Genomic DNA, 12,059 nt, shown 5'->3' with positions numbered 1-12,059 from the left:
TCAGTGTAACACTAGGTCTGATTTTAAGAAGATCATTGCAGATAAAGGATTTGAATGAAGCCTTAACAAAGAATACAGGGTGTGTGCTGTGCATTTAAAGTGGCATAACTATGGGCCTATTTTACTTAAATGTCTCCTGCAAATACTCAGGGTTTTGAATTCAACAATTTGATGTTCATTCATGCCTTAAATTAAAATTTTAGTTGCGTAAGTGGTCAATATTAACATCTTTCCCTTTTGCTTTTGGGTGCGGTGAGATTGATTGATTCAGTCCCATTCCTTGACATTTCTCAACTCTGGTGGCTATTTCAGGGAAACTCCTACTCTCTCCTGTCCACCTAGTTTGAATTTTACTTTACATGCTGCTGCTCACCAATAGACCCAAACATCAAAGTAATATGGCTGCTTAAACAATCAAGAACAGCATGTTACTATAGATTTGCTCTTAAAATTACCACTTTACATTAAGCTTAAATAATGAGTACTTTGCCTGATGTCGCTTGTGATGCTCCTTGGATCACAATGGGAGGTGTTATCGACATGCAATCAATTAACGCATAATCCTCAATCACAGAAGCTCAGTTTTGCTGCCAAGATTGTTTGGTTCCAGACATCAATGTACCTTTTGGGTCCGAAGACAGACACAAGAATTTCAGAGGAAAGGGGACAGTGACATTGAGGCAATATTTGTATGAACTGACGACAAAATGCTAGAAATGCTGATCAGATTGGGTCTGGCTGCATCCCGACAAAACATAAACAAAAGCATGTTGGCTTTGCTTCCTTGAAAATATGCTCCAATTTGTGTCAGATGTTAACACGTTAGTGCCATACTCAGAACAGTGCTGAGAGCATGCTACTTTGGTGGAGTTCACATTCTATAGGTGAATCATTAAATTGAGAGATCTAATACCAAACAATTTGTTCGGCTATTCAAAACAAGGACACCATGGCCAATGTCCCTTACTCAAATTCATACTCTCAACTCTTCAAGTTCTTTCGGCAGCACCTTCCAAACCTGCAACCTCGAGCACCCATAAATACAGGGGTAGAATATACATAGGAACACTGCCACCTGCAAGTTCCCCTCCACACACCATCATGACTTAGAAATATCTCACTGCTCCTGGACCAAAATCCTGGAACTTCTTCCTTAACAGCCATGTGACACCTTGAGGACTGTAGCAGTTCAAGAATGCAGCTCACCACAACATTCTCCAGGCAAGTTAGGGATGAGTAAAAAATGCTGGCCCAGCCAGTGAGACCCACATCCCACAAACTTACGTTTTACTGTCATTTTTAAAAATATTTCAGCAGACCGTTAACCCTATTGCTGTAATTGTGACATCTTGATCTTTACAAATAACTTGCCATATTTACCTATATAACAATCATTTCTGTACTTCAATTCACTGAGAGCAAAGCACTGTGGGAGATTTTTTGATATATTTAATCAAGCATGTTAAAAAATAATTTTTTACTGTTACTTGCAATGAAAGCTTTTATTTAGCAGTCCAAGCTGCCATCATTATGGTTCCTTTTGCCTCTCAACATTTGTTTCTGATAGACGTGAGCTGTCCAATTAGATGCAATCGCACTCCCACATGTGCGTGCGCATGCGCGCGCACATACGTGTCACGCGCACGCACACACACGCACGCACGCACACCAATAACCCATATCCCTGACACTGTTTTGGTTTGCTTCCTTCACTCTTTCAGACTATGTGCTCCAGATTCTAATGACTGACTCCAAGTGGTGATTTTCCCCACAATGAAATGGAAGAAAGGCCAGTCGAGAGTTATGGGGTGGGGCTGGTGCTGGCAGGAAAGTGGTGTTAAGGCTGTGTGGAGTTTGTACATTCTCCCCGTGTCTGCATGGGTTTCCTCCGGGTGCTCCAGTTTCCTCCCACTGTCCAAAGATGTGCAGGTTAGGTGGGTTAGCCATGGGAAATGAGGGGTTACAGGGATAAGATTGGAGGGGTGAGATGCATTTTGTAGGGTGAAGACTCAATGGGCTGAATGGCTGACACCTGCACTGTGGGGATTCTGTGATTCTGTAAGACTTGACAGTCCAGGGGGCCATGTCATGGATTAATTAAAGGAGCAAATTAGAAATGTGTAGGGTGGCTAGCGGTCTTAAAGTAGGCAACTTCAGACATCCTCTCCTATTTCCGAGTGTAGACCTACCACGAGGAGCTCCATTTCCTCTTACGTTATAGAATATTGGTTGAATCATATCCGTGACAACCGTGTCTGTTAAATCTCCCCCCATCTTCATTCCAATGGAGGCCGTTTTCAATTAAAAATCCCTTACCCACCTTCAACCAGTGCCAACGATAAAGGTTGATGATTACAGTGACAACATTCCGTACAGAGGCACTGAAACAACTTTGTGTCAGCTCAGCAAGTGACAATGTACTCAGTGCCGTATAAAACCGAATCACAGTTATTAGTTTTTTTTTTTGGGGCAAAATCTTCGCAGTTGCTTCTAAAATTTAGTCACTCAGGGAGCTGTAATTGTCTGTCAGATAGTGTAACCCTCAATGGACCTGTACTTGCATTTAGACTCAATGGTGAGTTGGACACTGTCCCCAAAGTCACAGGGTTTGTCCTACACGTTGATAGGTCAATCATTCGGCAAAAAACAAAATTAAACAACAAGCCTCAAACATTCTTCAACACAATTGCGTGACATTTGATTCCTTTGGTTTCGTTCCCTCTTCACCCTCAATTTTCAGGCCTGCAAAAAGCACACAATGGTAAATCATGAGTTCATCCTGTTTTCTAGTACCTTACCATGGACAGCCAGGAATATATCAGCAAACAGACTTTACTATAAAGGATCTGGCCAGTGAGCCTCATCCAACTCTCACCTCCTGGCCACATATGAGTATTTTGCAGCTGGGAAGCTATCAGGAGCAGATACTATGGCCAACTTTCATTTTCCCTGCCATGATCTAGGGATTTTGAGATCAATTGCTTTGACACTGGTGAAGAATGGATCACTTGTCCATTCTAGATCCTGTCGACTTTGCATTTTGTCAGTTTCAGTGCATCCCTTCCTGCTAGTGTCAGAGTGGAACATTTAACCCTATTAAATATTGATGAAAACCACCCAAATATTATAAGCATATCTGATGTACCCTGCGTCAAGCCCAATCAACATATGTAGATTTTCTATATCACGTGAATATAAAAAAAATCATTATGCTGAGTAAAATTAAACACAGAAGCTGATAATTGTATTAATCCACTGTTCCCTAAAGTGTTTCCTTAAAATGAAGAGGGTATTACAAATGTAAGATGTTTTGATTGAAAGTTGCCTGTGGTCCTTGCTGACAAATTGGTTATTGCCTCCTGGGTCATTCACTTTATGACATGTTGATGTGCCATAAAGTCATTGGCAGTTCCATAATTAATTTTACCATTTAATCTGTGGATTGAGCCCACTGTTTTTCCCCTTGCTTCAGGTTTCAGGCTGATGTAAAGGACTCCCCATTTGACAGGGGGTGGATGGATATCCATTTGATTAGACTTTTGCCGTAGCCAGTGTAGAACCAGCTCTGTTCTTAGTTTTTCTAAGAAAAGCACCACATAAGTATTATAGATCAGGCATGTTAAGAGAAAAATGGGAAACTTGAAAATCTCAAAGAGGGAAACATCTCGCAATAAACAGGATATATGTCAGGATCTGAAAAAGGAAACGTGTACCATCTACGAGATGTACTGCAGTAACTTGTTAAGGCTCTGACTGAAATAACTCTACAAAGGATGGTGTCATGTCACCAAGCCACCCTTCGTTTACATGTGCACAGTACACAACATTGACTCAGCTACGTCAGAGCCCGCTCTCAGAGTGAACAGAACCCCTGACATTCCTGTTTATATCTGTCAGCCAGGGCTCCCTGATTGGACCAAGTTAACAGCCCCAATCAGGGAACTCATATTCTATGAGGTCCACCTGGCTGACTTTCCAAAACCTACACCTACGACAGCATGGACAAGAAACTGCCACCTAGAAGGGCAAGGGCAATAAACACATAGGAACACCATCCCTGCGGTTGTCTTCCAAAGCAGGTGTCACACAGGGTTGTACCATCCAGCAGCTGTTCCTTCACTGCTGGCTCAGAATCGTGAAACTCCTTATGTCCCAGCACAATGGGCATCTTCACCAAAAGGACTGCAGCAGTTCAAGAAGGTTGCTCCCCTCTACATTGTTGAGGGTTATTAGGGACGAGCAACGAGTTTGCCAATAATGTTCACATCCTATAAATTACTTTTTTTTAAAAAATGGGTCTAAATGTTATGGCTGTGCTGATGGCAAGAGCAAAGGCTTTAACTACAATACCATTATGGTAGCGATCACTTTGAGATTATAAACCCAGACAATGTTGATGGACAGTATCTGTGTGGGAATTATGTTTAAACAAGAAACAAATCCTAGTAGCAGAGGACTCTGATGTGACGTCTTCCAGATTAGGTTTTTTTGTCTGAAATACTGTCCCCTTCAACAAAACGTCCTTTTGTTGTCTTGCCATCAAGAGATTTTAACTGACTCTGGCTCCATTCAGTATTATTGAGCAGTTAAGGGATCTGCTGTCATTATGTAAGAGAAAACAGAGCTCTGGATGTGACAAAGGTTTACGCAAGGCTGAAGAACAGATTGACTGACTGTGTGTTGTGCCTTCCTGCTTCACCTTGTCTGAGCACAGCGTTGTTTTGTTAGTACATCCCTCTCCTCATAACCTTCCCAAACCCCTATTGTTCTCTGAGAATTTTCTATTCCTCAGAATAAAGCCTCTCTTGCATTCTTAATTTTTCTTTTGCCTGCCATTAGTAACAATTTCTTCAGCTGCCTTGGTATTAAGCTCTGGCAGCTGCCTTGGTATTAAGCTCTGGAGTTTCTTTCTGAATCCCCTCTGGCCTCATTCTCCTCCTTTAAGGTAATTCTTAAACCACATCTGTGGTCACCAGTTCCAAATCTCTTCTGTTTTTGGTAGTGGATCTCTGAAGTTCTTTTACCGGGTTCAGAAGGTGAATCCAAGTGGTTGAAATGGGGCAGTATGTTGCTTTGGCAGTGTGAATACTGAACAGGTCAACGTATGCCCAGTGATTTGATTGATTGGAAACAATTTCCCTTGTTTTCCCTTCTGAAGCTGCCAAACCTGGGATGAAGCTTCAGATGACCATGTAAAAGCTGCCCATTTGCCAAGCAATAATTTGCTTCACCAGTGGAACAATGGCATTATTAAGACCGTTTCCGTCGCCCATCAAATATCCGTGTGTCTGTGCACGTTTACCAGGGGAATTGCTGGAAATCAGGAGCATGAGCCTTGCCTGACTCATTAGGCACAAGGACTGAGGCGTGAGGCTCGTTCACGCGTTACTGCTGTGCTGACAGAATGGATAAGCTAATGGATTGAAGGTGGCACTTCCCTGGCTTAGTTTCGCATCATTACTCAAGGTGGAAATGCACCAGTTGTTAAGGCAAAATTTTGTCATGTGGCACTGTTTTTTTCTAATTCAATGAATGCATATCCCCGGAGGCAAGCAATTGCTGCCTCATTTGCTGAGTTTGCTGATTCATCCGCCACTTAATCTGCAGCAGGGACTCTCCTTGGTAAGCGTGCACCATGATTTGTGTCTCTGCACAAGTGCACAAGGGTTTGTACTGAGTCCCAATGGAGGTTGGCTCCCCAAGGGCCCTGGCTTGTCCTGAGCCTGTCTAGCAAGGACCATTCTCGCCATGGTAGGTAAAAGCCTGCTAGATGGGTCTTGTCACAGGGAACTTATTGGTGACTTCCCATGCTTCTGATTCTGCTCCAAATGGGGCACTGGATGGAAGCTGCAGACTAAAGAGGTCATCACCTGAGCCGTACCAATCAACAAGGTTAGATCTGCCATTTTTTTTTTTACTGAAACTGATCTCAATTGGGCTCAGTGGCTATGAAATAGTAACTTGAAGAAGGAGGAAAGAACTATATTATGAGTATTATCGTGGGTCAGTGGTGCTTTAAGGTGTAATCGGTCTTGTTTTATAGGACTGTACAGCAGTCCTTTTGCATTCTAAAACCTCCTACAAACAGCAAAAGTCGGATTGTCTGAAACTTGGTCAGGACATTGGAGCAACGTCTCACCCTTCCGCATGAATTGCTCATCCGACCCTGTTTTGACAGCTTACCCAAGGGACACCCAAGGTGGCGGGTGGAACTGGGAATCTTGAATGCCGCTGACAGAGCCAACCTGCCAGTGCAACCGGGCAATGTCACCCTTCCTGGTCAACTGTCCCAAAGCCTGTCTGAAACAGCACGCACATGTATCGATGCTGAGCTGCTCCAGGTTCCTGGAATGTTGTGTGGAGTACAACAAGGCAGTGCCTCGGACCACCAGCAATATGGTTTGGCCGCCCAGGAGGTGTTATTGTTTCAAAACCGGGAGAGAAAGTTAAACTGAGTAACACAAGCAGGAAATAGCTGAATGAGGAAGCAGAGCAGTGTGTCTGGAACACACCAGATGAATCTCAGAAGGTAGTTGAGCAGGGGCAATTTGAGAACTGATAACCTGATAATGGTGCACAGGGGCAGTATTCTGACAAACAAGGTTTTCTGTTATATAGAAAAGAAGTGTAAATTAGTAAAGAAGGTAAGGTAGTCTGCGCATGTGTGTGAGTGTTTTTACATTTGTTCCCGCAGTGCAATGGGGAAACAGCAATCAGCAGTCGATGCCTGGTATGTATTTTATAAATTACTTCTTGATATTTGTGATTGTATATATCTATCACGTTAAATATTGTGAATCTGTAATACCACTTCCATTATAAATTTCAAGGTTGGTATTGGAGCTGGCAGTCTAAACAGGTCACACTGGCACTGGTAGGACAGTTTAACCACTGTGTGACATGTTTACATTGGCCATTTCCATTGTAAGTGTAAGCTTTAGAATTTCTAATGGAAATAGGGACAGATTGTCTGATCTTAAAATTGTTCTCCACACTTGACCCTCCCCCTAAGCTACTTAACCTGAAGATCACACTTGACCTTCACATGTGCAATGCTACGATTGACTGAAATGGGTTTACAATCTTACCAATGTACATGTTGTTTGTCTGAGTTTGATAAAGTCCTGTGCATTTATAACGGAGATTACCAAAGTAAACTCGTCACGATATAATTCCAGCCTCCTACCAGCAGAGACGACCACTGGCAAAATGCTCAATCTGCAGCACGACAAGTGTACACCTTCTGTATCCATTCTGTATGGTAATTTGAGAAATTCTACTGACCCATAAAATAAGGACAGATTGTAGAGCCTCCATGCAGATCACCCGGCCAAATTGACCAGTGATCTCTAAACCTATTCACCTGAAAGCTACCAGTGCCCCCACCATGAGAAATTCACTTGTATTGATTAATTTTAATCAATTTCAAAATATAGGATAGTATCTGAGGTAAAGTGGAGGTTAAGGAGAGAAGAAGGGGGAGAGAGAATGCTATACGGGGTGGGTGAATGGGTATTAGTCTGGCTTGGTTAGCACTAATCAAGTGATTGTGAATCCCGATTTCCCTAGCTCTGGAATTCCCTCTATAAACCTCTCTGTCTCTCTATCTCTGTCTCCTGTCTCTCCCACTCTGATGAAACACTTTTTGTCATCTGTCTTCTGAGTATGTTGTTTAGGGTCCTTCTCCCTTTGACTTAGCACTCCCATGAACCATCTTGGGACAATCAGCCAGGTTCAGGGTGCTACGTAGATGCAAGTTGTTGTTGTGATGAAGGCACAGTTCGCAATGAGGCTTTGTGTTGTCATTTTTCGGATGGAGCCTTGATTTGGAAAGAGGGAGGGAGAGAAAATGTGAAATCCGACAGGAAATTGACCCCTGCTCCATTGTTGTCTGTCTGTAGAATTGCCAAGTGGCATCTAGAACGTATGTGCCACGTCCCAAAGCCTCTCTGCCTTACCCGGTTACCCAGTTCCTGCTCACCTGACAGTGTCATCTTCCTTTGACCAGCCTGGGAACAGGGAGAGAACTGTTTGTTTGTTTGTTTGTTTATTTATTTTTCCTTCTCTAAATGCAGTCGTAATGTTTTCTGTTCTTCTTTCTCATGTGCATCTTCCACACCTCCAGTAGCAGGAACAACAAATTCTGGCACAAGTGCAGCCATGAACTCCCTGACCTCCCTGGGAACACTCCAGGGGCTGGCTGGAGCTACTGTTGGTTTAAATAACATTAATGCACTGGCAGGTACAGTACTACACTGGGTGGTGGGGATTGGAAGGTGGGGAGGGACAATGGCATGGGGAAGGGGGCACACAGGGAAAAGGAGACCGTGGTTTTGTATGGTGCATCGTGCCCACCTGCTGGTCACGTAGATTCATTTTCAGAAAATCACCTCACTGTTTTCAAGTATTCTCATCCTTAGAGAATAACATATCAAGTTACTTGTTAAAATCTAATCAGGTGTTTTAATTCCATTTATTCTATAAATTACTTCTACCTCTCTGTCACCGTGAATTGCTGCCAATTCACGTTACAAAATTAAGGCCTTAAGACATAGGAGTGGAAATAGGCCATTCAGCCCGTCAACTCTGCTCTGCCCATCAATGAGATCGTGGCTGATCTGATAATCCTCAATTCCTCTTTCCTGCCTTTTCCCCATAACTCCGTTACTAAATCTTTCTAAATCAGCCTTGTGTATTCTTAATGACCCAGCCTCTGAGTAAAAATTCCATAGATTCACTACCCTCAGAGAAGAAATTCCTCCTCAACCCAGTCTGAAATGAGCAAAATGCATGTTCTGTGCTTGTGCCTCTGGTCCTGGATTCTCCCACAAGGGGAATCCACCAGTTATACCCCAACCAGCTCCTCTGCCATTCAGTAAGATCATGCCTGATCTGACTATGGCCCTAACTCCACCTTTCTGCCTGTTACCCATAATCTTTGACTCCTGAATAGCTCAAGCATCTGTCTATCTCAGCCTTGACTATATTCAATGACTCAACTTCCACAATTCTCGGGTGTGAGAAATCTCAAAGATTCACAACCTTCATCTCTCTTATAAACAGGCGACCACTTAGTGTGAATTGGTGTATAGTTCTAGATTCCCCAGGAAGGGAAAGGCTGAGTTTAGACAGGTTTTTAATCTAAAAGGGAGTCGAGGGCTATATGAAAAAATGCAGAAGAATGGAGTTAAGGTCACAGTTAAGTCAGCTGCAGTTTTATTGAACATTGGCATTTCCCTGCTCCTGCTTAGGCAAATTTTATGGAACAGCTCAAAGTAGATACATAATTGCGCAAAGTCAAATTCGAAACTTAGACTTTCTCACAGGGAAAGGTAGCAAGTGGAAATGGAACCCTTCCCTGTAAAAGGTCAGAGAGGGCGTTAGCTGAGCCCAATGGTGTATCCAACTAACAGCAAATTAAAGATCAGTTGGCACTGGTGAAGGCCTAGATAGTAGGCTGTCTCGATCAGCGTGCAAATGATCTTGCCTGGTGAGAAAGGAAAGCGACAAGATGAGAATAGACACTAAATACCTGTTGGCTTCCAGAAAATTTTTGTCAAACTGGAGTTATCCCCTTAGATCCTGGATCACATGAATGTGAAGCCATTCCAACTGAAGGAATTCCAGTTTCGCTCTGAGTCCACCCCACAGCTCCACAGAGTAAATTCTGATTATCAGCCGAAAGATCCCAGAAATCCTGATAAGGGGGAATGTTGTCTTGGTGGCCTTTAGCTCCTCACTATCAAAACAGTGTTGTTTTGGGTTTGCGCGTCTGTTTGACAGTTCAACTTCATTAATAGATACAGCACAAATGAATATTATTTGTTACTCAATAAGAATCCCAGCCCGGTTGCATGTTGCCTGCATGTTGCATGAGTTGAACAGTGAATGTCTTATTTGGGAATGTGAGAGGATAGCCCTTTGTGTAAGGAACTATTGAATGAGTGCACTTTTTTCTCTTTATTGTTGGTTTGATGTAAAGTTGCTCAAATGCTCTCAGGTATGGCGGCGCTTAATGGCGGACTCGGAGCTACTGGCTTGACGAATGGATCGGGTGGCACCATGGACGCACTGACTCAAGCCTACTCAGGAATCCAGCAGTATGCAGCGGCTGCACTGCCCACACTGTACAGTCAGAGCCTGCTGCAGCAGCAGAGTGCCGCAGGCAGCCAGAAGGAGGGTGAGTGCTTGTTCCCTCAGCCCCTCCGATGCTTCATCCTGTTTATCGATTAGCGCTCAGATTGCAGGCTTTGTGCCTTCTGACAGCATGTGTCCAGTGAAACCAAGACTTATCCCGAGATAAGACCAAATTAATTAGGCCAGTGCTTGTCGAGGAAACGTTTGCCAGGGTGTAGAGAAAATGCACGGGAGTGGCACTGAAATTCAATTACTCCTTCAACGAGTCAATACAGAGGAGATGGGCTGAATAGCCTTTTTCTGTGCTGTTTTAGTCTATGATTCTATAAACTACTAGTTTGAAGTTTCATTGCCTGTCAGATACCATTGAGCCCCAGTTGGTTCATCATTTGTATAATAAGACAAGGCAAATAGTCCATTAGTTAATGGAGTTGCTTTGGCACCTACCAAAAGAAGAACACAGTCTGTGCTGGATAACAATCTCAAGTGGTGTCGCAAGATTCATTTTTTTGGTCAAAATATAATGAAATCTGCCATTGATATTGGCCTAACATTATAATAGAGTGAAGCACATAGATGTTAGCCTGATAAAAATAATAGGGGCACAATTGAAAACGGGGAGACCAGAAAGCTTGCAGGGGCTTGATGATTGTATTACGTTCGGTCAAGTTCCCCATCTCGTTCACTTACATAGAAACAAAACGCATTGGCTGTATATAAGGTGTTACTCCATCTAACTCGTCTCCCCTCCCACCCTACCTCTGCTTCTGATGACTAAATTCCCCGTCACCGTTCCACGAAATTGATAATGAAATTTAGCAGTGTCAAACTGGAAATCAAACTTTTCCATGGTAAATTGACAATTAGAAGTTTAAACTCCAAATTGCAAATAGATTGCTGATAACACTTGATGGTCCTAACTTGATAATGAAAAGTGTTGGTGTTTGATTTGGTAATGAATATATATACATGAGCTGGTTTTGCATCTATTTAAATAGTGCAATCTCAAGTGAATCACCAAGCAAGGTCCCCATTTGTACACGCATTTGGTGGGCTTGATAATATGTCGACTGTTGCTCAACTCCAGATTGGCCATTCCAACTACATTTCTGAATGGTGGACTTTTCCCTTGATAACATTAAGATTCAGAATTCCTACCTAATTGAAATCGAGCACTGCCTGAGATTGGCTCAACTACACAGCTCACTGATGATTTTTCTCGGAAATTTACAGTTCTTGCTGGTTATAGGTGCCAATTAATAATGAGCGCAATTTGCAATGGAGTGTAGTACATTGCAACTAGTGTTGATAATATTGGCCCTGAATGCAAATGACTTTGAATCCATACTGAAACATCTTGGTCATGAACATCAGATTTGGAATAAAATTGGAACAGAAGCTATTTCTATTAAATTGCTTCTGAGCAATATTGATGAGTACAGTAGGTGATTCATTGTAGACAATGCAAGTGTTAAAATGTCAATTGAAGCTATTGGTATTTTCTTAGGGGTATTTGTATTGCATTAATAATAAATGTTACTGATGTTAAGTTGGTTTTAAATGTTTTTGGTATTAAATTGGTACATAAAGCAATCAGTGTCAAGTTACTAGTGAACAGATATGTTGGTGTTAATGTTAGGTTTTAGTATTCAAAGGCTGCATAGATTTCTGTTGTGCTCCTCTCACGTACAGAAAGATGGCTCACAGCACTTTGCAGAGCAGAACCCAACACTGGTCAGCAAGCTGGAGGCACAGGTAGGGAGTAACGGCACAGCGGCAGAGAATGGTTTGTCCAAGGCCTTTATAAACAGGAGAGGTGCAGCGTAGTAAGGTGGAGAAGTTTTGAGGAGAGAGTTCCAGATAGCAGGGTCACTCAATGGAGTGGGGGTCACAATAAAAATATGGAGAAACCGCACCACCCC

At 42.7% G+C, this 12,059-nt stretch overlaps 1 protein-coding gene across 13 annotated transcripts in view; it reads left to right on the top strand.

The window, feature by feature from the left end:
• Positions 1–12,059, top strand: part of LOC109936127 (CUGBP Elav-like family member 2) — a 74,902-nt gene that overhangs the window by 53,998 nt on the left and 8,845 nt on the right. For 2 of the 13 annotated variants that reach the window (XM_020534748.2, XM_020534743.2), the window contains exons 7-10: positions 6,695–6,730; positions 8,126–8,242; positions 9,983–10,180; positions 11,830–11,892. In XM_020534748.2, the coding sequence (XP_020390337.1) occupies positions 6,695–6,730; positions 8,126–8,242; positions 9,983–10,180; positions 11,830–11,892 (414 nt within the window). The remainder of the gene's footprint in view (positions 1–6,694; positions 6,731–8,125; positions 8,243–9,982; positions 10,181–11,829; positions 11,893–12,059) is intronic. The other 11 variants (XM_020534755.2, XM_020534749.2, XM_020534754.2 and 8 more) reach the window with 8 other exon arrangements.

Source organism: Rhincodon typus, chromosome 22, assembly GCF_021869965.1.
Source record: "Rhincodon typus isolate 14 chromosome 22, sRhiTyp1.1, whole genome shotgun sequence".
NCBI classification, from domain to species: Eukaryota; Metazoa; Chordata; class Chondrichthyes; order Orectolobiformes; family Rhincodontidae; genus Rhincodon; species Rhincodon typus.
Note: the sequence above shows the minus strand (reverse complement) of the source record. Positions and strands in the feature narration are given on the sequence as shown.